Source organism: Pleurodeles waltl, chromosome 8 (assembly GCF_031143425.1).
Source record: "Pleurodeles waltl isolate 20211129_DDA chromosome 8, aPleWal1.hap1.20221129, whole genome shotgun sequence".
Taxonomy (NCBI): domain Eukaryota; kingdom Metazoa; phylum Chordata; class Amphibia; order Caudata; family Salamandridae; genus Pleurodeles; species Pleurodeles waltl.
In genome coordinates, this window is record NC_090447.1 from 1,308,925,930 (window position 1) to 1,308,953,330 (window position 27,401).

Sequence of the window (27,401 nt, forward strand, 5' to 3'; positions counted from 1 at the left end):
GACCGCCATTCTGTACCTAAATACACCCGGGCATCCCCTCTTCCCCTTTCTTTGAGCCATATTTATATTGGAGTAAGTAGTCAGTTTCCTATAGATCTATGTGATTCCTCTTTAAGACGTTGAGGCACACCTGACGGAATTTTACCATATCTGAATTTCAGCGGAATCCACATCTTTACATTAACGCTGCACATTACAGATCTTCATTACATAGATATGTACTTTACCCAAAGATCTAAATTTGTTCCCTTCTCTCCACTTGGTTCTGGATACACGGAGGACTTATCATGGTCCTATAAACAGCTATTAATGCTGTTTACCTTTGGAAGTTTGGATCTCGCCCATATTGGAGGTATTATGGAAGAGACGATCTTTGGACCACGTATAATGACTGATGCTTTAACATACATCTGAAACACAGGTACCTATGCAAGAACTTCATATTCAATTCTTGTTGGTAAATCTATATTCTTTTAGCTCACTATGGATTACATGATCCGTGAGCTTTATGTACTACATACCAGTTACTCTTTGTAAGCACAGTAACCTAATGATACATCATTATATTTCAGCTTTTTCACACTTGACTGATTTACATTCAAAAAGGACTCATCACTCTAGCTTCTCTGGTAGATTGACAGGCTTGAGCACTGATTTTGACCATGTTCTTTTGTTGGTTCGCCTCGGGTATAGGGCCTTTGTCTACAATTTGATTACGGTTTCCCATACTTATACACACCCACTGCAAGTTCTTCAAGAAGTATATCTTATCACTTATGTTTGCAACTCACCCTGGTGGTATTTCTATACTCTGTAACAATGACAATGTAGCACTTTCTGACCTATTCACGGTGTATGACATCCCTTTATTTTCAATAACTGTGCTTTTTTGGGCCATGTCATGTCCTTACATTTCAACTTTGTTCTTCTGTAAGCATATATATTCATCTTTGCACAGCCTTGAAAAAGTCACTTCGTGACGAAACACGTTTTGGCTTTTATTCTATGGATTTACTACAGGCTGTGACTGTATGGATTGACTACAAAAAATTATTGCCAATGGCCTTATGTGAATGAACAAAGTCATAAAGGACTTTCATTGACATGAATAAACCACAAGGTTACTACGAGAGAAGATTTTTGTTTTGTTTTCTTCAAAGACTGGTCTAAAACTACTATATATTTTGAATATTATTAATTATGTTCTATATACTTTTGCTGGAGTGCTGTGGTCTTAAGTAAATACTTGTATGCTGTGTATTCTTGAGATACACACTTTATAGTCTTGAGGTAGTAAGGCAATTCGACCATGTAGCACCACTACATACTTCCTTATCTCTACGACTAAACACTTGTGGGAAGGGCTTCCACGTTACTATTACTAACATTTCTATGTTTATATTCATACAAATAAATGGTATTGAGGCCCAGGCCTATAGGGATACAGGTGCCGGTATAACTATAGTCAATGAAAACTTGGTGTCACCTGCACAACACCTACTTGGTCAGAAATACCAAGTCACAGATGTTAACAACTCCACTCTGTCCCTCCTCTTAGCTGTAGTACAAATTAGTTGGGGTGGAGTTACTGGCCCTAAGCAGGTGGTGGTGTCACCGAGCTTACCTGTAGACTGTCTTTTAGGAAATGACCTAGAGGCCATAGGTTGGGCTGAAGTAGAGTTTCTTACCCATGCATCCATGCTGGGTATTCCCAAATAATTGTTTTCCTTAATCTCAAGAGAGATTAAAAATCTAAAAAGGCAAGGAGCCCTGGAGCCCTGGAGCCTGAAATAATGGCCCAGTACACTCCTAAAAACAAAGGCATGCAGGATATCAATGTATCCCCTGCCCACCCTACCACTAAGGATGTCATTCCTCTTCAGGGAGGATACCACCCCTAGGGTGGAGCCTCTATCAAAGTTGTCAAAAGCTACCACAGCTGGACTCCGGAGGTAAAAGTACCTTTCTGTGAGAGACCTAAGACAAAACAGCAACCCTGACCTGTCTTAAAAAACGTGGAGCAACCCTCCAGCCCTCCTGCATGTCTCCTAGATAAGCCTTAGTTGCTCATCCACAGCTACCTCTAGAGAGCCTGACTTCTAGACACTGACTACACTACACTAATAAGGGATAACTGGACCTGGTAAAAGGTGTAAGTACCATAGGTACCCACCACACACCACACCAGCCTCCTGTAGTCAGTCGGGGGCATTCCCACAGTATATGTAGCAATGTGCCCTGGTGGCCGCAATGGCACCAGCAGAGGGGGTTGCGAGCCTCTGAATGATCATAGAATCTCTTAGGTCCTTAGAAGGGATGAGGCCTTCAGCATCAAAGAAGTGGCCCATGTAGTGGCAACCGGTCTCTTGCCATCAATCCAGGGCAGCACGTTCCATGTCGGGAGTGAACTCTGGATTCCAGAAAATGGGTGACAGGGACGAACGGAATGTGGTGTGTCCCTGCCATATGGAGGTTGCGTCCCAAACCCTCAAGAGAGCACCTGTAATTGGGGAAACGTAGAGGCTTTTAGGTCTGTGGGCCCTCAAAAGGAAGGGAACCCTCCAGAGGTGGATGCCCACTACCACTCTTTCTATAAACAACCAGTGCTTTTTAGAAGCTGATCTGGACCACTCCACAAGGTAGCAAAGTTGGGCCGCCTGCTGATATAGCTGAAGGTTGGGGACGCCCAAGCTTGCCCTTGATTGGTCGTTGGTGACTCAGATCTCTGCTCATTCTGGGCCACCTATCAGCCCATATAAATTTATAGAGTCCCTGTTGAAGAGTTCGGATAGTTCTGTGTGTGTTTCAAAGAGGTACAGGATGCATGGGAGACTTGTAATTTTAACAGAAGCGATCCTCCCCAGCCATGAAAGGTGGTAGGAGCGCCACAGTGCTAAGCCTTTGATCATCTGTTGGCAGAGACGCCCATAATAAGGGGCGAGGTGACTGCCACCGTCGGCGCAAGCTGGATACCAAGGTAGGCGATCACCTGCTCAGCCATTTGAAACTTCCCCAAGGAAAGCTGGCAGTGAGGCAATGGGATCCTCCAGAGTCAGCAAGACAGCATCAGCATACAAGCTGATAGTGTGTTGGTCTCCGCCAAAGCGGATCTCCATGATATCTGGGTTATCGCATATTCGTTGTGCAAACAGTTCCATATACAATGCAAATAAGGGTGAAAGGGGACAACCCCGTCTTGTGCCCCTTCTGAAAAGGAAGGCCTTAGAGGAGTGGCCATTAACCCGAATGGTAGCAGTTGGGAAGCCAGGCACAAAATCGGACACCGAAGCCGAAGTGAAATAGGGTCTCCATTAAGTAAGGTCAGTGAACCCGATCAAATGCCTTTTCGGCATCTATGGAGAGAAGCATAGTGTGCCTACCAGATTGGCGCGCCTTATCAATTATATGTAGGAGTCCTTTAGTATAGTCAGAGCACTGCCTGTACAGCACAAACCCAGCTTGATCCACCTCTATTAAATCTGGCATAAGCGGGTTCAGAAGGGCAGACAAAATACCTGCAAAGAGTTTAAAGTTGACGATGAGGAGATAAATGGGTCTGTACGAGCCACATTGGGTCCTTTCTGTAGCGGGCTTCCGTAGGACGACTGCAGGAAGTTGGCTCTGTATATACTATTTCAAAGTAAGAAATAGTGTGCACAGAGTCCAAGGGTTCCCCTTAGAGGTAAGATAGTGGCAACATTAGATAATTCTAATGCTCTATTTTGTGGTAGTGTGGTCGAGCAGTAGGCTTATCAGAGGGTAGTGTTAAGCATTTGTTATACACACACAGGCAAGAAATGAGGAACACACACTCAAAGACTTACTCCAGGCCAATAGGTTTTTATATTGAAAAATCTATTTTCTTAGTTTATTTTAAGAACCACAGGTTCAAGATTTACAAGTAATACTTTAAACGTAAGGTACTTCACTTAGATACTTTAGGAACTTTGAATAAAAGCAATATCATATACAGTCTTTGTAAAAATGGCAATAAGCTATTTTTAAAGTGGACACAGTGCAAAAATCAAGAGTTCCTGGGGGAGGTAAGTAAAGGTTAGGTTTTCAGGTAAGTAAAACACTTACAAGTCTCAAAGTTGGGGCCAAGGTAGCCCATCGTTGGGGGTTCAAGGCAACCCCAAAGTTACCACACCAGCAGCTCAGGGGCGATCAGGTGCAGAGGTCAAAGAGGTGCCCAAAACACATGGGCTTCAATGGAGAGCAGGGGTGCCCCGGTTCCAGTCTGCCAGCAGGTAAGTACCCGCGTCCTTGGGGGGCAGACCATGGGGGTTTTGTAGGGCACCGGGGGGACACAAGCAGGCACGGACAGTACACCCTCAGCGGCACAGGGGCGACCGGGTGCAGTGTGCAAACAGGTGTCTGGTTTTAGATAGAAAGTAATGGAGGGACCCGGGGGTCACTTCAACGATGCAGGCAGGCACAGGGGGTGATCCTCGGGGTAGTCACCACCTGGCTAGGCAGAGGGTCGCCTGGGGGTCGCTCCTGCACGGGAGTTCGGTTCCTTCAGGTCCTGGGGGCTGGGGTGCTGTTTTGGTTCCAGGCGTCGGGTCCCTTGTTACAGACAGTCGCGATCAGGGGGAGCCTCTGGATTCTCTCTGCAGGCATCGCTGTGGGGGCTCAGGGGGGTTGTCTCTGGTTACTCACAGGCTCGCAGTCGCCGGGGAGTCCTCCCTGAGGTGTTTGTTTTCTGCAGGTCGAGCCGGGGGCGTCGGGTGCAGAGTGGAAAGTCTCACGCTTTCGGCGGGAAACGTGAAGTCTTTAAAGTTGCTTCTTTGTTGCAAAGAAGTTGCAAGATTTTGAACAAAGCCGCTGTTCACTGGAGTTTCTTGGTCCCTGGGTGCAGGGCAGTCCTCTGAGGCTTCAGAGGTCACTGGTCCCTGTTGGATGCATCGCTGTTGCAGTTTTCTTCGAAGTTGGGAGACAGGACGGTAGGGCTGGGGCCAAAGCAGTTGTCGTCTCCGTCTTCTCTGCAGGGCTTAAGGTCAGCAGTCCTTCTTGTTAAGGTTGCAGGAATCTCGTTTCCTAGGTTCTGGGGTGCCCCTAAATACTGAATTTAGGGGTGTGTTTAGGTCTGGGAGGGCAGTAGCCAATGGCTACTGTCCTTGAGGGTGGCTACACCCTCTTTGTGCCTCCTCCCTATGGGGAGGGGGGCACATCCCTAATCCTATTGGGGGAATCCTCCAAACTCAAGATGGAGGATTTCTCAAGGCAGGGGTCACTTCAGCTCAGGACACCTTAGGGGCTTGTCCTGACTGGTGGGTGACTGACTCCTCCTTGTTTTTCTCATTATCTCCTCCAGCCTTGCCGCCAAAAGTGGGGGCAGTGGCCGGAGGGGCGGGCATCTCCACTAGCTGGGATGCCCTGGGGTGCTGTAACAAAAGGGGTGAGCCTTTGAGGCTCACCACCAGGTGTTACAGTTCCTGCAGGGGGAGGTGAGAAGCACCTCCACCCAGTACAGGCTTTGTTCCTGGCCACAAAGTGACAAAGGCATTCTCCCCATGTGGCCAGCAACATGTCTGGTGTGTGGCAGGCTGGCAGGAACTGGTCAGCCTACACTGGAAGTCGGGTATGTTTTCAGGGTGCATCTCTAAAATGCCCTCTGGGTGTATTTTACAATAAATTGCACACTGGCATCAGTGTGCATTTATTGTGCTGAGAAGTTTGATACCAAACTTCTCAGTTTTCAGTGTAGCCATTATGGTACTGTGGAGTTCGTGGTTGACAAACTCCCAGACCATATACTCTTATGGCTACCCTGCACTTACAATGTCTAAGGTTTTGCTTAGACACTGTAGGGGCATAGTGCTCATGCACCTATGCCCTCACCTGTTGTATAGTGCACCCTGCCTTAGGGCTGTAAGGCCTGCTAGAGGAGGGACTTACCTATGCCACAGGCAGTGTGAGGTTGGCATGGCACTCTGAGGGGAGTGCCATTTTTTCCCCACCAGCACACAGAAGCTGTGAAGCAATGTGCATGTGCTGAGTGAGGGGTCCCTAGGCTGGCATAAGACATGCTGCAGCCCTTAGAGACCTTCCCTGGCATCAGGGCCCTTGGTACCAGGGGTACCAGTTACAAGGAACTTACCTGAGTGCCAGAGTTGTGCCAATTGTGGAGACAAAGGTACAGTTTAGGGAAAAAACATTGTTGCTGGGGTCTGGTTAGCAGGGTCCCAGCACACTTTCAAATCATAACTTAGCATCCGCAAAGGCAAAAAGTCAGGGGGTAACCATGCCAAGGAGGCATTTCCTTACAACGACTATCCTCGCCTCGGTAATTTCGGGCAGTATTGATCCTGGGTTCTCATAGGTGTTGAACAGTCAGGTCAGTATTGGGGCTATCTCTACACAGAACGCCTTATAAAATTTGGCTGGAAACCCGTCTGGGCCCGGCGAATTATGGGGTTTGACTCTGGCTAGAGCTGATATTACTTCCTCCATTCGAATTGGGCATCTAGATGTTCTGCAAGACCCCTTGCAAGTAGTGCGAAGGAGCCCTGTCTGGCAGACTCTGGGCAGCGCAGAGATCTGCATAGTACCGTGGAAACTGTGCTCCTATAACCGCATCTGACGTCAGGGTTTCGTGGGCCTCAACACTCGTCCACACTCATTGGGCTCTGAGGCCATTTGCTAGCAACCTGTCGCATTTACTGTTTCCTGCGTAGTATGTACGTTTGAGGCGTAGGAAAGCATATTTGGCTCGGTCCATATCTAGCCCTGCCAGCTGATTCAGGGCTGCCTCTGGCTGTCGCCAGACCCTTGGGGCTCCTGTTCGCTGATGTATGCATTCTAGTTCCTTCACCTGTCCGATAAGGGACTCCCTACGTATCTTATGTGAGAAAAGGAAACCCATTCCTTCTTTTTTAGAAGAGCTGGAGGAAAAATCTTATAAGCAAATAAACGGGATTTAAGGCAGTGCCAATCGGCAGAGAGGAGGTGGGTTTCCTGATTATGCAGATCTGCGCATCCAACTTCTCCAAGTATAACAGAATGGCCCTTCTTTTAACAGGGTTGTTAAGACTCTTTGCGTTGATGTAAGCGATGCGTAAAGTGGTGGTCTTATCAGGCATAGTAGAGATATGGAGATAGGCTCACAGGGCTTCCATCACCCACCCACCCGGTAATGGGAGACCTGGCAGGGCAAAGTGTGCCCACTATGCATAATGAGTAATCCTCAGAATCCTAGGCTTATTGTAGAGTAACCCACAAACTGAAGACAACAACATAATTTAAATGAACAAATTGTCTCTGGTTTCCCGGGGGCCTTGGAGGGTGCCCTCAGGGAGTTAGAAGTGTCTAGGTCAAACAAGTTGGTGGTTTGGCATCTCCTGGCCATAGTTCAGATATCACTGTACAGGAGGGGTCCTCTCCACTCTTATCGGATGAACAAGAATTGTTTCACTGTTTGGAAGGAGCTAGGTATTGGGGTCCTGTGCGACCGAATCAAGAACCGCCTTCCTCTCCTGCGCCATTGTCTCCATGCTAGGTCGAAAGCCCCCTGTGGCAGAGGGCTTTCGTCTTCATCAATGGGGTTTTGTTGTATCTAGCTCACTCCCGGTGCCTCCGGAGGGCTCAACGCCATCTGCCCGCAGTCCCAGGGGCTCACTCGCGACCGGGAGAACGTGTATTTGGTGCAGCCTGGCACCCCACATAAAAATAGGGTGGAAGGTGTGCCCCCATGAATATGAGAAATCATGTTCCCAGAGGTAGGAACCCTTGGGTTCCTTTGCCACCTTATCATCTCTGGTGCCATACCGGAAAGGTGCGTAGGTGCTGTGTGCAGCGAATTTGCAGTGATCGGGAGAATTCCCACCGGTGGACAGGGTGAGGATCGATTCCATGTCCTACTCACCCACCATCTTGGCCACACATTCATACCTGTCCTTTTAGAGGGACACATCCCTTTCACACTGTAGAATTTTAAAAGAATTATTGAGGTAAAGTGTCACTGAGAGACGCATGACAGCTAGGTATCTGAGTCAGGAGGAGTGGAAAGCAAGGAACTGAGGTCAGCGTGCAAGAGTGGTTGCACTCCAGTGGGCAAAATAGCTGGCACTGTATTTTTGACAGTCGGGAATAGTTCTACCCAGGATGCAACCCATGGCACGAAGATGCCCTGTGCCACATCGGGACCACTTATGGTCCACTCAAAGATGCCTGTTCAATTCAGCCAATCTGGCATTTAGAGACCCAGGTAATTGGCAATAAGGAGGACATTCTGCTGCTCCAATAACCTTGAGAGGCATAGCACCACTCCACCCTGCTCATTCCAATACCATATGACGGTTGTGTTATCCATGAGGACTTGCACCAGCCTTCTCTTGATGAATGGCAGGAATGCTTTTATGGTCAGACAGAATGCCAGAGGCTCCAGAAGACTGATATGGAGCTGGCATTCTGCTGAAGACCAAGCCCTTTGGTCTCCATCTCTCCCAGGTGGCCCTCCAACCCAGCAATGCTGCGTTTATGCATCTGCCATCAGCATGAACTGTGGGTGGGGATAAGAGCGTAGCCTGCCAAAGAACAGGTTGACTCCATCACCCACCACTGTGGATCCTGCACTGTCTCCTTCACAATCTAGATGGAACAGGAGACTCAGAGAGGCATCTGTGCACTGGACCACTGGGATCTGACTCTCCACTGCAGGGCCTGCATGTGCCGCCTGGCATTCAAGATGAGAAGGATGCACAAGACCAGGAGACCAAAAAGCCTCAGAGCCATCTTCACCAAAACCCAGGATTTATCCTGTAAGAAAATTATGGTTCAAGGACTGCTACAGGAAGACCTGTAAGGAGTGTTCTGTGGTGGACAGGCCTTTGGTGCCTGCAGGGCCATGAGCAGCAGGTCAGCCTGCGTCAAAGGTTAGACTTCCAGGTCACGACAGGCTGCAGAACTATTTAAATAGCATGAAAGCTTAGGTAAGCTGCATGGCATCTTTCCAAGTTGCATTGCTTTCCACCTGCCGAATAGTTTCTTCATTGTTTCCTAGCCCCCACTTTTATGATTTTGTTTATCTGCAGTTCCTCAATTGCCTGACCTTATTGCCTGTTATATTGACCCTACTCTTTAGATTATGCTTTTACTTTGTTGGATTGCTGTGCTTTACCCTATCCCCTTCCCTAATCAGAGGAGCCCTTACCTGACACTTGATTCTAGGCTTTCCCAGCTCCTCCACTGCTTAGGGTTCATGTGGCCCTCCACTACAAACCCATTGAGTATACTTGTCTCTTTTTCTATCATTGCAAATGTTTCTTTACTTTCACCAATACTGAACACTGTGTGCTCCCCTTGATTAGCAAGTCAGTCAGTTCCTAGACACCTCAGAAATGTGGGTATGTCTTGTATGTCTTCCTTTGTGGGGCCAAAGCTGCACACAGGAGAGTGTGGTGGTGGACTGTCATCAGAAACTGTTGGGTAACACTCACAAATAACAAAGCAAGGAAACTATATTGACCGTAAAGGACAGTGACTGGAGAGGCCAACCAATGGTAAATAATGAGAAGCCTGTGGGTGGGCTGCAAGTCCCTTTTCAGATTTTTTTTCTCAGAGACAAAAGATTTAACTACAGCGCAAGCACTGGGCAGGCGAAACCTAAAAAGAGGAGCTAGCGCTGCATCTGCATAAGAAGGGGCAGAAGCAAAGGCAAAGATGTCAGCGTGCAAGGATGGCGCGTATTTATGGCCCAACTCATCACTACCAGGGCACAGCGGAGTCAATACAGAGCTGTACAGCACCACGTAAAGAGCGTAGGAGGTATGCTGACAAATCTTCTGGATTCATTCTGGTGCCTGTAGATATTTACAAGCTGAGGAATCTACAGCTTGAAGTATCCATTAGAATGTCAAAGCATAACACTGGAAAGGGCATAATTAATTTCAAAACAAAGGAATTATTTCATTGTCTGTGAAGAATTAGGCTTGGAAATAAATTGTGCAGCGGCTGATACTCAAAACAGATTACATATTGAGTACATCATCTTTTTGTACAAATTGAACTGGCTTGAGCAACATAACAAGGAGGTGTTTCTTCACTATAATGAATGTCTAGTACTATGTGCTGGAATAACCTGTTTTTTTTAAATATTATGTTTGTCTTTCTCACCCAACTAATGGGTAATACACATTTTGTATATAGTTTTTAAATTTGTCACAGACACCACTTAATGGTTATGTATGTATGTGGTATTTTTAAAGCATGAATCTAGTCAAAAGACAGTGGAGCGATGTACAGTGCCAAATACAAGCATACAATCAACAAATGATGGGAGCGGTGGCAAGTTTATGGGTTCTCACTGCATTGTGATGTAGTGTACATTAAAGAGGTGCGACTTCAACTCTACTAAATTGGTGTCTTGATGGATATGGGAATTTTGTTCTCGATCCTGGAAACATAAATGGAAAATGCCTGCTGAATTGTTTTTTTGTTCTTTATTTACACTTCTTAGTCTCCAGTCTAAAGGTATGCTGTCGGCAGTTGTAACAACAGCAATCAGAAGTGGGGAGCTTGTCTGCAAGATAACCACAGCTGCTAGTTATGATGCTTTGTAAATGATGCAGACAGTTTTCAAGATGGTGCGGGTTGGCAAGGTAAGCCAAGACAGATCCATCCGGCCTTGGAAGAGACATGCTACAACATCTTAGCAACTATCTGCGAGGATTCTGGGAGACCATTAAGCAGGGTGTTACTACCATCCAAATTCAAGAGTGCAAGTGATTCTATAGCAGTTCTGAAGTTGCTTTCTGTTAGAATTCTAGCAAGTATTTCCTCCTCCTTTTGACATTCAATTACTTGAAAAGCCCTTAAACATAAAGAAAATAGTTTTCAATGTGACTTTCTTATAGCAGGTGACTACAGACATCAAAACTCGACTGTATGGAAATTAGAGATTGGCCTTCTACAGGGGTTGCAGGCTCCCATGTTTTATAAAAGTATTATATGCTATATGGTTAACACCACATACATTAAATATACATTTTTTAATAAGTGATTGATAAAAAAAGAATTAAAAAACAAAAATAATTATGTGAATTAAATATCTACTTGCTGGACTGATACAACTGTAATCCAAAATAAATGATTCAAAGTAATCTAATGGGAAATTATGAACGTTGAACAAGTAATTGGCAACCTTAAGGGAGAAAGAGTTTGTTGCTCCGTGGAATAATGCATCCACTGAAGAGATCTATGTTAGGCCCATAGTCACAGGGTCCAATCATGGTGAGACCACTCAGTCTTACATCCTTCGGAGATCACTAAAAACGAACTATGTGAAATATATGATAAATACTACTTTAGTAGAGAATTTCAATACCAATATTATATATACATGTGTAAACAGTAATGCAGACTATGTTGAGAAAACAGGCTAAAAATGCTTTATTTTTTGAGTTTTTTTTTTTAACCAAACCTTAAAATAAAAACCTTCAATTAAGGGTACAAAACTTTCAGTAATCCAAGTATAAGGTATAGAAAGCATAAGTAATCTATAATAAAAAAGAAAAAACGACATTGAAAATAAAGGAGCATTATTAGCCAATAGGCTGCAAACAGGTTAACACAGAAGAATAAAAAAACTGGCACTGTGCCTTTAAGACCCTGAGCACTTCCAGTATACCACCGTGCCTAAGGGGTGACAGTGATGTGACAGTTGGTTCACAGTTAGGTCAGTACTTTTTTCCCAGTGACAAGGAGATATAGACGAGACAAATGAGTAGAGCTGCACTTCTAAAAAAATCACGTCCTGGGAGGAGGGTGGGTAGTTTATGACTATGATGAGGATACCCCTGGTAGAGAACTAGGATTTACAAGTAAGTAACTTATCCTTCTGTTCCAGTGATCCTCATCAATAGTCATAAACACTGAATAGATTAGCAAGCCCATTCCATACCTCTGCGGACAGAGTGATAGAAGTGCAGGAAAAGCAGTTGTCTTGTTAAAATAAATTTCTTAAAGAAGCCTGACCCACTTGAGTGTCTGTTTTGGCACCTGAATCTAGACAGTAATGCCTGGTAAAAGTATGTACGGATCTCCATGTGGCAGCTTTGCAAATTTCGGAGATGGGCACATTCTTAAGAAGGGCTGCAGTTGCTGCTTTCCCTCTCGTAGAGTGAGCTTTAGGTTTAGCCGACAGTTGTTTGTTAGCTAACTGGTATGCAGTCACAATACGTGAAACTATCCATCTAGAAATAGTCTGTTTTGAGGCCGCTCTTCCTGTTCTCATATGTCCATAATTAACAAATAAGCAATCAGGTTGTCTGATTGCTTTAGTCTTATCAAGATAAAATGTTAGTACTATCAGGTTAGGTCCAGGGAGTGCAAGGCTTTCTCTGCCGGAGTAACCGGTTTGTGAAAAAATGTTGGAAGTGATATCGTTTGATTAATATGGAAGTCCGAAACCACCTTAGCCAGAAACGATGGGCGGGTCCTTAGAACTACTCTGTTGTCGTGGAAAACTGTGTAGCGTTCCTTTGAACACAGAGCCTGAATCTCACTGACCCTTCTAGCTGAGGTAATGGCGAGCAAAAAAGCTGTCTTCCACGTAAGGTGTTGTAAAGAAGCTTTGTGGATGGGCTCAAAAGGAGCGGCCATAAGTTTAGACAAGACCACATTCAATTCCCATGGAGGTGAAGGTGTACAAATTGGTGGAAAAACGTTTTTCTAGCCCTCTAAAAAATCCTTAACCACTGGAATAGTAAAGAATGACTTTTGTGAGGGCGACTTATGAAAAGCTGGAATTGCAGATAAATGCACCTAAATGGATGAAAACTGCAGCCCTAACTTCGCAAGATGTAGGAGGTAAGGTAAGATAACCTCTTCCTGAGCCAGGATAGGATTGAAATTGTGCTGCCTGCACCACATGTAAAACCTCTTCCATTTGAACGCATATGAGCATCTTGTCGATGGTCTTTTGGACTCCCTTAAAATATTCATGCATTCCTGCGAGAGTCCTAGATGTCCATACTGCAGGAATTCAGGAGCCGTGCTTTCAAGCTCAGCGAGGGAAGGTTGGGATGCAGAATTTTCCCCCCTAATCTGTGGAGAAGATCCGGTCTGCACGGCAGCCTCTTGTGAGGTTGTTCTGACAACTGGAGGAGATCTGTGTACCAGTACTGCCGAGGCCATTCCGGTGCTATGAGTATCATTCAGGTCTTGGACCTGTAAAACTTGTTGATCACCGCACGTAACAGGGGGATTGGCAGAAAAGTGAAGAGAAATGTCCCTGACCAGTCTATCAACAGGGCATTCCCCTTCGTCCCTGGTCGGTAGAACCTGGATGCGAAGTCAGGGCATTTTTTGTTGATGTCGTCTGCAAACAGGTCCAATTGAGGATGACCCCACCAATGGAAAATGTCTGCTACAACGTTGTTGTGAAGTACCCAGCCGTGGGAGTCTGACAGACTTCGACTTAGGAAATCCGCTTTTGAGTTTTGTTCCCCGGAAGGTGGACCGCTGTGACTGACATCCTCCTCGCCATTAACCAGTGCCAGATGGCATGTGACTCTCGAGACAGAGGACGAGATCTTGTCCCCCCGTCTGTTCAGATAATACATCAAGGTCATATTGTCTGTTTGGACTAAAATGGACTTTCCCTTGAGGGATGGAGCAAAAGACTTGAGAGCCAGATGGATCGATCTCAGTTCCGGCAGATTGATGTGGTAACTCTGTTCCTTTTTGGACCACAGGCCCTGTGCTCGGAGTTGCCCCATGTGAGCTCCCCAACCTTGTAGTGATGCATCTGATACAAGGGTCTCAGAAGGAGTGCTTTGGGGAAAAGGAACCACAGCCAACAAATGTTGACGTTGAGTCCACCACTGTAATTATATCTTTCCCACAGTTGAAAGGGTTATTCTGTTTTCACATTTGGCTGTGAGTTGACTCCACTGATCCTCCAGATTCTCTTGAAGAGGTCTCATGTGCAATCTGGCGTTCTGGACAATGAAAATGCAGGAGGCCATGGAGCCCTGTAGTGATGCTACTTGTCTGACCGTAGACTTCAAAGTGTGAAGAAGTGTGTGACACTTCTGTGCTATTAATGATAGTCTCTCCTCTGAAGGGTACACTCTTTCTACCTTGCTGCCTAGCATTGCCCCTAGGTAATGGAGTGTCTGAGTTGGAGTGAGGTTGGACTTTTGAAAATTGACCTGCAGACTCTTTCTGGGGTTTCCACTGCAGCTGCTGCCAACCCCTCAGAAACCTGTCTGAGGTGGGCTGCAAGTCCCTTTTCAGATTTTTTTTCTCAGAGACAAAAGATTTCACCACAGCGCAAGCACTGGGCAGCCGAAACCTAAAAAGAGGAGCTAGCGCTGGATCTCCATAAGAAGGGGCAGAAGCAAAGGCAAAGATGTCAGCGTGCAAGGATGGCGCGTATTTATGGCCCAACTCATCACTACCAGGGCACAGCGGAGTCAATACAGAGCTGTACAGCACCACGTAAAGAGCGTAGGAGGTATGCTGACAAATCTTCTGGATTCATTCTGGTGCCTGTAGATATTTACAAGCTGAGGAATCTACAGCTTGAAGTATGCATTAGAATGTCAAAGCATAACACTGGAAAGGGCATAATTAATTTCAAAACAAAGGAATTATTTCATTGTCTGTGAAGAATTAGGCTTGGAAATAAATTGTGCAGGGGCTGATACTCAAAACAGATTACATATTGAGTACATCATCTTTTTGTACAAATTGAACTGGCTTGAGAAACATAACAAGGAGGTGTTTCTTCACTATAATGAATGTCTAGTACTATGTGCTGGACTAACCTGTTTTTTTTAAATATTAAGTTTGTCTTTCTCACCCAACTGATGGGTAATACACATTTTGTATATAGTTTTTAAATTTGTCACAGACACCACTTAATGGTTATGCATGTATGTGGTATTTGTAAAGCATGAATCTAGTCAAAAGACAGTGGAGCGATGTACAGTGCCAAATACAAGCATACAATCAACAAATGATGGGAGCGGTGGCAAGTTTATGGGTTCTCACTGCATTGTTATGTAGTGTACATTAAAGAGGTGCGACCAACTCTACTAAATTGGTGTCTTGATGGATATGGGAATTTTGTTCTCGATCCTGGAAACATAAATGGAAACTGCCTGCTGATTTGTTTTTTTTTTACACTTCTTAGTCTCCAGTCTAAAGGTATGCTATCAGCAGTTGTAACAATAGCAATCAGAAGTGGGGAGCTTGTCTGCAAGATAACCACAGCTGCTAGTTATGATGCTTTGTAAATGATGCAGCCAGTTTTCAAGATGGTGCGGGTTGGCAAGGTAAGCCAAGACAGATCCATCATGATGGGCCTGACTTGATCATATTTTTTCCGGCCTTGGAAGAGACATGCTACAACATCTTAGCAACTATCTGCGAGGATTCTGGGTGATCTTTAAGCAGGGTGTTACTACCATCCAGATTCAAGAGTGCAAGTGATTCAATAGCAGTTCTGAAGTTGCTTTCTGTTAGAATTCTAGCAAGTATTTCCTCCTCCTTTTGACATTCAATTACTTGAAAAGCCCTTAAACATAAAGAAAATAGTTTTCAATGTGACTTTCTTATAGCAGGTGACTACAGACATCAAAACTCGACTGTATGGAAATTTGAGATTGGCCTTCTACAGGGGTTGCAGGCTCCCATGTTTTATAAAAGTATTATATGCTATATGGTTAACACCACATACATTAAATATACATTTTTAAATAAGTGATTGATAAAAAAAGAGTTAAAAAGATCTTGTCCCCCCTGTCTGTTCAGATAATACATCGAGGTCATATGTCTGTTTGGACTAAAATGGACTTTCCCTTGAGGGATGGAGCAAAAGACTTGAGAGCCAGATGGATCGCTCTCAGTTCCAGCAGATTGATGTGGTAACTCTGTTCCTTTTTGGACCATAGGCCTTGTGCCCGGAGAGGCCCCATGTGAGCTCCCCAACCTTGTAGTGATGCATCTGTTACAAGGGTCTCGGAAGGAGTGCTTTGGTGAAAAGGAACCCCAACCAACAAATGTTGATGTTGAGTCCACCACTGTAATGATATCTTTCCCACAGTTGAAAAGGTTATTCTGTTTTCACATTTGGCTGTGAGTTGACTCCACTGATCCTCCAGAATCTCTTGAAGAGGTCTCATGTGCAATCTGGCGTTCTGGACAATGAAAATGCAGGAGGCCATGGAGCCCAGTAGTGATGCTATTTGCCTGACCGTAGACTTCAGAGTGTGAAGAAGTGTGTGACACTTCTGTGCTACTGATGATAGTCTCTCCTCCGAAGCATACACTCTTTCTACCTTGCTGCCTAGCATTGCCCCTAGGTAATGGAGTGTCTGAGTTGGAGTGAGGTTGGACTTTCGAAAATTGACCTGCAGACCCAGAGAACTGAAGGTGTTCAGAACTATGTTGAGATGATTCAAGGTTTGCTCTGCAGCAATGGGTTTTAGCAACCAATCGTCTAGATATGGATAAATGAAGATATTATTTTTTCTCAAGTGTGCCGCTACTGTCACTATACATTTGGAGAATGTTCAAGGGGCTGATTTTAGCCCGAAGGGCAGCACTTTGAATTGGTAGTGTTGCGATGCCACTATGAAGCGAATACATTTTCGGTGCGTTGCTATCACCGGGATGTGAAAGTACGCATCCTGCAGATCTATGGAGCACATGCAGTCCCCTCGATGAAGCTCAGCAAAAATCTGATGAAGAGCCAGCATTCTGAACTTTTCTTTTCAAATGTATTTGTTCAGATGTCTGAGATCTAAAATGGGTCTGAAAACCCCTTCTTGGCCTTTCTTTTTCACTAGAAAATATCAGGAGTACACTCCTTTTCCTCTTTGAGAAGATGGAACCTTTTCTATCGCTCTTTTTTGCAACAGGATGAGAACCCCCTTTCGTAGCAACGACTGGTGAGTACACTTTGCTCTTGTTGGGAGCACTGGAGTAGGAGGAGACTTGAAACGAAGAGAATATCCATTCTCGACAATATTCAGCACCCATTTGTTGCTTGTTATGGAGTGCCACTCATGTACGTAATTTGTAATAGTTATCCCCACTGGAGTGGTGGACAGGATTAGGGGAAGCGAATCCTCATTGCTTGCCCGATGCTTTGGGGGTAGACTGATGTGGTCTGCTTGGTACACGCTCTCGTGTCGCCTTGTAGGGCTGAAAAAATGGTCACCTTTGCCTCTGCTGGGGTCTTTGGGACCACTAAGGAGTTTGAACCCTCAGTTGATAAGGGCGCCTATCATACGGCCTGTACCTTCGTCTATAGTCTTTCCACCTATCTAGTCCCTGTAGAAAGGTAGCCTCTTTCTAGCATTGTTACCCCCACTTTTGGCCTGTTTGTGAGTATATGTCAGAGTGTTTTTACTGTCTCACTGGGATCCTGCTAGCCAGGGCCCAGTGCTCATAGTGGAAACCCTATGTCGTCAGTGTGTTTGATATGTGTCACTGTGATCCTGCTAGCCAGGACCCAAGTGCATATAGTTGTGCCCTATATGTGTTCCCTGTGTGGTGCCTAACTGTATCACTGAGGCTCTGCTAACCAGAACCTCAGTGTTTATGCTCTCTCTGCTTTTAAAATTGTCACTGCAGGCTAGTGACTAATTTTACCAATTCTGATTGGCACACTGGAACACCCATATAATTCCCTAGTATATGGTACCTAGGTACCCAGGGTATTGGGGTTCCAGGAGATCCCTATGGGCTGCAGCATTTCTTTTGCCACCCATAGGGAGCTCAGACAATTCTTACACAGGTCTGCCCCTGCAGCCTGAGTGAAATAACGTCCACGTTATTTCACAGACATTTTACACTGCACTCAAGTAACTTATAAGTCACCTATATGTCTAACCCTCACTTAGTGAAGGTTAGGTGCAAAGTTACTTAGTGTGAGGGCACCCTGGCATTAGCCAAGGTGCCCCCACATTGTTCAGGGCAATTTCTCCGGACTTTGTGAGTGCGGGGACACCATTACACACGTGCACTACATATAGGTCAATACCTATATGTAGCGTCACCGTGGTAACTCCGAACATGGCCATGTAACATGTCTAGGATCATGGGATTGTCACCCCAATACCATTCTAGTATTGGGGGTGACAATTCCATGCATCCCCGGGTCTCCAGCAATGAGCCCGGGTACTGCCAAACTAACTTTCCGGGGTCTCCTCTGCAGCTACCGCTGCTACCAACCCCTCAGACAGGTTTCTGCCCCCATTGGGCCAGGGCAGCCTGGCCCCAGGAAGGCAGAACAAAGGATTTCCTCTGAGAGAGGGTGTTACACCCTCTCCCTTTGGGAATAGGTGTAAAGGGCCTGGGAGGAGTAGCCTCTCCTGGCCTCTGGAAATGCTTTGAAGGGCACAGATGGTGCCCTCCTTGCATAAGCCAGTCTACACCGGTTGAGGGATCCCCCAGCCCTGCTCTGGTGCGAAACTGGTCAAAGGAAAGGGGAGTGACCACTCCCCTGACCTGCACCTCCCAGGGGAGGTGCCCAGAGCTCCTCCAGTGTGTCCCAGACCTCTGCCATCTTGGATGCAGCGGTGTGAGGACACAATGGACAGCTCTGAGTGGCCAGTGCCAGCAGGTGATGTCAGAGACCCCTCCTGATAGGTGCCTACTGTTCTCTGTAGCCAATCCTCCTCTGTGGGCTATTTAGGGTCTCTCCTGTGGGCATCTCACCAGATAACGAATGCAAGAGCTCACCAGAGTTCCTCTGCACTTCCCTCTTCGACTTCTGCCAAGGATCGACCGCTGACTGCTCCAGGATGCCTGCATAACCACAACAAAGTAGCAAGAAGACTACCAGCAACATTGCAGCGCCTCATCCTGCAGGCTTTCTCGACTGTTTCCTAGTGGTGCATGCTCTGAGGGCTGTCTGCCTTCTCCCTGCACGTGAAGCCAAGAAGAAATCTCCAGTGGGTCGACAGAATCTTCCCACTGCTAACGCAGGCACCAAACATCTGCATCACCGTTTCCTCTGGGTCCCCTCTCATCCTGATGAGCGTGGTCCTTGGAACACAGGAGCTGCGTCCAAGTGTCTTCGACAGTCCAGTGGCCCGTCTGTCCAAATTTGGTGGGAATAAGTCCTTGCCTCCCCACACCAGACAGTAATCCTGTGTACTGCGTGAACTGCAGCTGCTTGGGCTTCTGTGCACTTTTGCAAGACTTCCTTCGTGCACAGCCTAGCCCAGGTCCCCAGCACTCCGTCCTGCATTGCCCAACTCGCTGAGTTGGACTCCGACATCGTAGGACCCTCTTTTGTGGCTCTAAGTGGACCGTTGTCCTCAGATCTTCTAAGTGCCTGTTCAGGTGCTTCTGCGGGTGCTGTCTGCTTCTGCGTGGGCTCTCTGTGTTGCCGAGCTCCCCCTGCGTGGGCTCTCTGTGTTGCCGAGCGCCCCCTCTGTCTCCTCCTCCAAGGGGCGACCTCCTGGTCCTTCCTGGCCCTGCCAGCACCCAAAATCCTCAACCGCGACTCTTGCAGCTAGCAAGGCTCCTCCAGCACGCCGTGGGACATCTTCTGACCAAAGGAGAAGTTTCTGGCACCTTCTGTTGTTGCAGAAGCTTCGGCTGGTTCCACCCGGAGGCAGACCTTTTGCACCTTCATCCGGGGTTTAGTGGGCTCCTGCCCCCCCTGGACACTTGCGTGACTCTTGGACTTGGTTCCCTTCCTTTACAGGTCCTCAGGTCCAGGAATCGGTCTTCAGTGTTTTGCAGTCAGTTGTTGTCCTTGCAGAATCCCCTATCTCGACTTTACTGTCTTTCTGGGGTAGTAGGGTAACTTTACTCCTACTTTTCAGGGTCTTGGGTGGGGTATCTTGGACACCCTTAGTGTTATCTTACACTCCCAGCAACCCTCTACACACTACACTAGGCCTGGGGTCCATTCATGGTTCGCATTCCACTTTTGGAGTATATGGTTTGTGTTGCCCCAGGCCGATTTCTCCCTATTGCATTCTATTGTGTTCTACATTGTTTGCACTACCTTTCTAACTGTTACTTACCTGATTTTGGGTTGTGTGTGTATATGTTTGGTGTATATTACTTACCTCCTAAGGGAGTATATCCTCTGAGATACTTTTGGCATATTGTTACTAGAATAAAGTACCTTAATTTTTAATAGCTCTGAGTATTGTGTTTTCTTACGATGTAGTGCTATATGATATAAGTGGTATAGTAGGAGCTTTGCATGTCTCCTAGTTCAGCCTAAGCTGCTCTGCTATAGCTACCACTATCAGCCTAAGCTGCTAGATCACCTCTATTCTACTAATAAGGGATAACTGGACTTGGCACAAGGTGCAAGTACCACAAGGTACCCACTATAAGCCAGGCCAGCCTCCTACAGTCCCACTGTCTTCATTGTGTCCACCTCTGATTCCATCTTAGCCATCTCATCATCAGTATGCAAGCCAGATAAGGAGTTCCCATTAAATGGTAGGTTCAGGATGCGGTGTTGTGCTTCCTGTCTTCAACCCTGTAAGTCGTAGCCAAGAGGACCTCCTTGCACAAATACCATGTGCGTAGCCATGAGCTGCCAAGCGCGCCATCTGCGGCAGCACTGATAACCTTGTTGGACACCAAACTCCCCTCCTGGAAGATCTCTTCGAAATCTTGCCTATCTTCCCTAGGCAATTTATCTACGAACCTGTTCAGAGAGTCCCAAAAAAAAGGTTGTATCTCCCCAACAGTGCAGAGGCACTAAAGACCTTCATGAATGCTGCCGAGGTGCCACACATTTTTCTGCCCAACAAATCCAGATGTTTGCTTTCCTTATCTGGAGGGACCATTGATGATGAGGCCACCGAATGGGTCTTACGGGCCACAGCTAAAATAACACAGTCTGGTGGTGGATCAACCCTAAGAAATAAAGAATCCTGGTCTGGGGCCTTATACTTCTTTACGATCGTAGTAGGGGCTGAACGCAGGCTTGCAGAAGTCAAAAACGTGTCCATAGCCGGTTGTAGAAGACCAGGCACCAGTGGTAACAACTGTCTAGAAGATGTACGATGATGTAGAGTCTCAAAAATAACCGATGATGAAGTTGTCGGCTCTGGAATGTCTATATTAAGCTTCTGGGCCCCTCTAACTAACACTTTGTTGAAGGTTATTATATCGTCCACTGGCGATACTCTTGTCGGAGGAGTATTAGTCAGGGTTGGTGAATAATCTCTAATTGAAGACTCCGATGCTGTCGATCACGAAGGAGACCTGCGTCATTGTCGTGATCTAGAGGATCTAGATCGCCGTCTGGATCACGACTTACTCTTGGTGAGTGATCTTGACGGGCTGCATCTGTGTCTAGGACTGGGCAGTTCAGATGTTGGCCTTGACCGTTCAGCAGGCGTCATTGGTGAAGGCGTTCATGGCAACGACGGCGATGCCGAATATAGACGCGAATATTGTGAGTCCGGGGAAGCCGCTGTCTTGTTAAGGCTTTCCAACCATTTCGGGGACAGGTTTATAGGTGAAAGGTGTCCTAAAGATGATGCTCTTGATGCCCCCGATGACCTACTCTGTATAGTGACCACCGGACCTTTTTGAGGTACAGCAGTCTCTGCAGTTGGCTGAAGTCCTGTTGATGACCTCTGAGGAGGGCTGGTACGTAGCGTCGCTCTTTGTGAGACAGATGTCACTGGCGATGGTTGTCTCAACGTCGATCGACTTTGCACTTTCACTGGTTGTATTGACGTTGATCGACTTTGCACTGTCATCGACGTAGATCCACGAGTTTGTGACGTCGACTGAGAATTCCCAGACTTCTCAGGTCTCGACGTTGAGTGCCTCGACGGCGAGTGACGGCCCATTGTAGGGACATGCTTCGACGTTGAGTGTCTTGACGCTTGGTGTCGAGCGATGGGCCAACGGTGATGAGCATCTCAACGCTGAATGATGTGGGGACCTCGACCTTGTTCTCAATGTCGACTGACGTCGGATGGCTTGACGTCGGAGGATGGTGATTCATCTTTGACGGCGTATGAGCACTCCTGTGCCTACTCAACGTCGATCGGTGTGGTACTGTTGACGGAGATCTATCCCGATGAGGGAGTTGAGTTTTCGACATCATGTCTCTCGACGTCGGTTGAATCGCTGTCGACGGTGGTGTACTCTGCAACATCTGGTGATGCGACGATGGAAGGGATGATATCGACGGTGAACAGACAGGAATTTTCCTACCAGCTGACGTCGATCTGGCTCGCCGTTTTCCAGAAGAGTCTGCAGAAATCTTCTTAGGAACAGAGGAGGATGAAGTCTTCTCTTTCATACAGTCCATGCACACGAATCTTTTCTCTGTCCTATAAAGTTCTTTTGGACAGGTTCTTACAGTGCCTGCAGGTGTCAGGGCAGTGACTCTGAGGTAAACACACTATGCACACAGAGTGTGGGTCTGACTGGGCCTTCTTTCCACAAGAAGGACATTTCACAAAAGGTGAAGGCATTTTTTGAGAAAAAAGTTGTCACTTTACTCAGGCAATCAGGGAAGCCGTAGAGTAAAGCAGAGAAAAAAAGTTTTTAGACTATTTTTCTGGCTAAATAACCAGAAAAATGAGAGCTCTATGCTCCAGAATCCTCACAGAAGGAGCTGAAAAAAAGAACTGGCCTAACTGTGGAACCAACTGTCACCTCACTCTCACCCCTGAGGTATGGTGGGATACTAGAGGTGCTCAGGGTCTTAATGGCACGGTGCCAGTTTTTTGATTCTACTGTGTTAACCTGCATGCAGCCAATTGGCTAATAATGCTCCTTTATTTTAAATGTAGTTTTTCCTATTTTATTATAGATTACTTATACTTTCTATACCTTATACTTGGATTACAGAACGTTTTGTACCTTTAATTGAAGGTTTTTATTTTTAAGGTTTTGTTTAACAAAACTCCAAAAATAAAGCATTTTTAGCCTGTTTTCTCAACATAGTCTGCAATACTGTTTACACATTGTAGGAAGCTGGCTATGTATATACTATTTCAAGGTAAGAAATAGTGTGCACAGAGTCCAAGGGTTCCCCTTAGATAGTGGCAAATTAGATCATTCGAATGCTCTATTTTGTGGTAGTGCGGTCGAGCAGTAGGCTTATCAGAGGGTAGTGTTAATCATTTGTTGTACACACACAGGCAATAAATGAGGAACACACACTCAAAGACTTACTCCAGGCCAATAGGTTTTTATATTGAAAAATATATTTTCTTAGTTTATTTTAAGAACCACAGGTTCGAGATTTAAACACTTTAAATCTAAGGTACTTCACTTAGATACTTTAGGAACTTTGAACGAAAACAATATCATGTACAGTCTTTGTAAAAATGGCAATAAGCTATTTTCAAAGTAGACACAGTGCAAAAATCAACAGTTCCTGGGGGAGGTAAGTAAAGGTTCGATTAGGAGGTAAGTAAATCACTTCCAAGTCTTAGTTCTGGGGCATAGGCAGCCCACTGTTGGGGGTTCAAGACAACCCCCAAAGTTACCACACCAGCAGCTCAGGGCCGGTCAGGTGCAGAGGTCAAAGAGGTGCCCAAAACACATAGGCGCCATGGAGAAGCAGGCGTCGGGTTTTCTATAGGTTTCAATGGAGGGACCCGGGGGTCATTCTAGCGGTGCAGGCAGACACAGGGGGGGGCTTCTCGGGACAGCCACCACCTGGGCAAGGCAGAGGGTGGCCTGGGGGTCACTCCTACGTCAAAGTTCGGTTCCTTAAGGTCCTGGGGGCTGCAGGTGCAGTGTTGGTTCCAGGCGTCGGGTCCCTTGTTACAGGCAGTCGCTGCCAGGGGGAGCCTCTGGATTCTCTCTGCAGGCGTCGCTGTGAGGGCTTAGGGGAGTTGTCTCTGGTTACTCACGGGCTCACAGTCGCCAGGGAGTCCTCCCTGAGGTGTTGGTTTTCTGCAGGTCGAGCCGGGGGCATTGGGTGCAGAGTGTAGTCTCACGATTCCGGCAGGAAATGTGAAGTCTTTGGAAGTTGCTTCTTTGTTGCAAAGAAGTAGCTGGTTTTGATCAGGGCCGCTGTTCACAGGAGTTTCTTGGTCCTTTAGTCCAGGGCAGACCTCTGAGGCTTCAGAGGTCGCTGGTCCCTGTCGGATGCGTCGCTGGAGCAGGTTTTTCGAATTTGGAGACAGGCCGGTAGGGCTGGGGCCAAAGCAGTTGTCGTCTTCCTCCTTCTCTGCAGACTTGTAGGTCAGCAGTCCTTCTTGTTTCTTCAGGTTGCAGGAATCTGATTTCCTGGGTTCTGGGGTGCCCCTAAATACTAACTTTAGAGGTGTGTTTAGGTCTGGGGGGCAATAGCCAATGGCTACTGTCCTGGAGGGTGGCTTCATCCTCTTTGTGCCTCCTCCCTGAGGGGAGGGGGGTACATCCCTAATCCTATTGGGGGAATCCTCCAAAATCAAGATGGAGGATTTCTAAAGGCAGGGGTCACCTCAGCTCAGGACACCTTAGGGGCTGTCCTGACTGGTGGGTGACTCCTCCTTGTTTTTCTCATTATCTCCCCTGGACTTGCCGCCAAAAGTGGGGGCTGTGTCCAGGGGGCGGCCATCTCCTCTAGCTGGAGTGCCCTGGGGCATTGTAACACGAAGCTTGAGCCTTCAATTCACACTGTTGGTGTTACAGTTTCTGCAGGGGGGAGGTGTTAAGCACAAAGGCTCTCACCCCAGGGGGGCAGAAACTCGTCTCTCAGTAGCAGGCTGGCACAGACCAGTCAGTCCTGCACTGAAGGATTGGGTAAAATACAGGGGGCATCTCTAAGTTGCCCTTTGTGTGCATTTGTTTAATAAATCCAACACTGGCATCAGTGTGGGTTTATTATTCTGAAAAGTTTGATACCAAACTTCCAAGTATTCAGTGTAGCCATTATGGAGCTGTGGAGTTCATTTTTGACAAACTCCCAGACCATATACTTAACATGGCCACACTGTACTTACAATGTCTAAGAATAGACTTAGACACTGTAGGGGCATATTGCTCATGCAGCTATGCCCTCACCTGTGGTATAGTGCACCCTGCCTTAGGGCTGTAAGGCCTGCTAGAGGGGTGACTTACCTATGCCACAGGCAGTATTTTATGGGCATGGCATCATGAGGGGGATACCATGTCGACTTTGCCTTTTTCTCCCCATCAACACACACAATCTACAATGGCAGTGTGCATGTGGTAGGTGAGGGGTCCCTTAGGGTGGCACAACATATGCTGCAGCCCTGAGGGACCTTCCCTGGTCACAGTGCCCTTGGTACCACTGATACCTTTTACAAGGGACTTATCTGTGTGCCAGGGGTGTGCCAATTGTGGAAACAATGGTACATTTTTAGTTAAAGAACACAGGTGCTGGGGCCTGGTTAGCAGGGTCCCAGCACACTTCTCAGTCAAGTCAGCATCAATATCAGGCAAAAAGTGGGGGGTAACTGCAACAGGGAGCCATTTTCCAACACACATCTATATATTATATTGGTATTGAATTTCTCTACTAAAGTAAAGAGAAATGCATCTTGTTTTCCTTTAAGAAAAACGGGCTGCATTGAAAAAAAATAGCTTTCTTTAAAAGCAGTCACAGACATGGTGGTCTGCGGTCTTCAGCAGGCCACCATCCCTGTGAGGGCGGCCATTCCCAATGGGGTCGCAAATTGCAACCTACCTCATGAAAATTCATGAGGTAGGTCATTTGCGACCCCATTGGGAATCGCAAACAGTGTAAAGTACACTGTTGTACATCCGGTTTTGCGACTCGCAAATTGCGAGTCACAAAACCGGATGTTTGTACATGTGGCCCTCAGTCTTTCCACAGTAAAAACAACAGTTTTGTGTACTTTACTGTCAGGACATGTAAAGAACATGCCCTGCCTGTGTAATATGTTGCATCCTGCCTTTAGGGGTCGCTAGGCCTGCCAGAGGGGTGACTTGCACACATGTCCAGGGGAAATGGTGGCTTTGCCATTACTTTCAATGGGAAAGTTAGGCTGTACCAGTCTGCAGTGGTGGATTGGGGGACTTGTTTTACTAGGGGTGCACCCAGGGTTGCACAATCAGTGCTACAAGCCCTGGAGCACCCTTCTAACTTACTTGCCATGGGTGCCAAGGTACCATATACTAGGGACTTACAGGCAAGTAAGCCATTTTCAATAGGGTATAGCCAATTTGACATACACTTTAGGATCAGGGCACTGGCACTGGAGTCTGGTTAGCAGGCCTCAGAACACTCCCAGAGTTGAAAGCCAGCAGCATCAGTCAAAAGACTAGAGAATAACCATACAAAACAGACATTTCCTTACAGAACTCCATTAAGTTGGGTAACAATAATCACCCATTATGTGACAATTGTGCCAAACGACTCATTGGCGTGAATGCATGCTCTTCAAATACCTCAGTTAAGTATATTAATCTGTGAGTGACCAGAAGTCTATGGAGTCCACTATGAAGGACCTACGATGGAACCATAACAATAGCCATGTTTAGGGAAGAGCTGGTGGAGCAGGTTGGGGAGATGGAAAAAAGGTGTGGTAGGCCTAAATGCTGAAGCTTTGCGAAGAGAAAACTACGGTACAGTTTTCGTTATATGGGCTCATTAAAAGCAAAGTAAGTTGCTACTCTGTTTCTACAAAAGCATTCTGAATTTTAATTATTTATCAGAAATTTCAAAAAGCAGTTAAATAAAAACATAAATTTCATAAATACAAGGGAGGACATCTAATAATCTCCTGTTCTTGTATCCATTTCTGATGGCATTGTCAGTAGGTCCAAAGACAGGCCCCTGCCATGCCACTGGGACCACTCCTCACCGGGTACATGACTGGAACAGACACAAGATGACTTGAATACATGCACAATGAGGGCACCGCTCCTCCTCCTCTGCATAGTGCTTCTGATGTCTTCAATGGTGCAACATCTGGCGCTAAACAACAGAAGTGCACGAGCATCCAGACCTAGTAGGCAGCTAAAAATATGCTTCATGTCCATCGATATCACAGGGTGCCAACAACACTGCAATAAAACTATGCTTGACAACTTTGATACTAACCTCAAGGTTTTCTTCATACTCAAGCTCCATATAGTCAGAAGAGGATGAGGATTCAGAAGTCTTCTGGAAAAATATATTATGACAATACATTAATCAAATGCATGCACTTAGAAACACAACATATATATATATTTTTACATGCTAGGGTTTCTTTAAACATTTGAATACAACAACGCGTTACTTACTAGAAAAAAAAGACTTTGTACAATAACCATTCCATCATTTAAAGGAATGTGTAAAGGGTGTTCAAAAAACATCTCTAATCTTAGCTGAAAAAGTACTGGTAATCCATTCCAAATAGATGACCCACTAACGGCACCTACTTCTCGAGAATATGGGAGTGTTTTGTGTGGGGAAAACGCAGATAGAAACATTATTTCTGCTGGTTATGCCATCTTCTTCGTACCGATGTGAA

At 46.3% G+C, this 27,401-nt stretch overlaps 1 protein-coding gene across 4 annotated transcripts in view; it reads right to left on the reverse strand.

Annotated features, from left to right (window-relative positions):
• The window catches only part of PARP4 (poly(ADP-ribose) polymerase family member 4), a 1,744,976-nt gene that overhangs the window by 447,736 nt on the left and 1,269,839 nt on the right, over positions 1-27,401 (reverse strand). For 3 of the 4 annotated variants that reach the window (XM_069202293.1, XM_069202291.1, XM_069202294.1), the window contains one exon: positions 26,987-27,049. In XM_069202293.1, coding sequence (XP_069058394.1) covers positions 26,987-27,049 — 63 coding nt within the window. The remainder of the gene's footprint in view (positions 1-26,986; positions 27,050-27,401) is intronic. The other variant, XM_069202292.1, reaches the window with a different exon arrangement.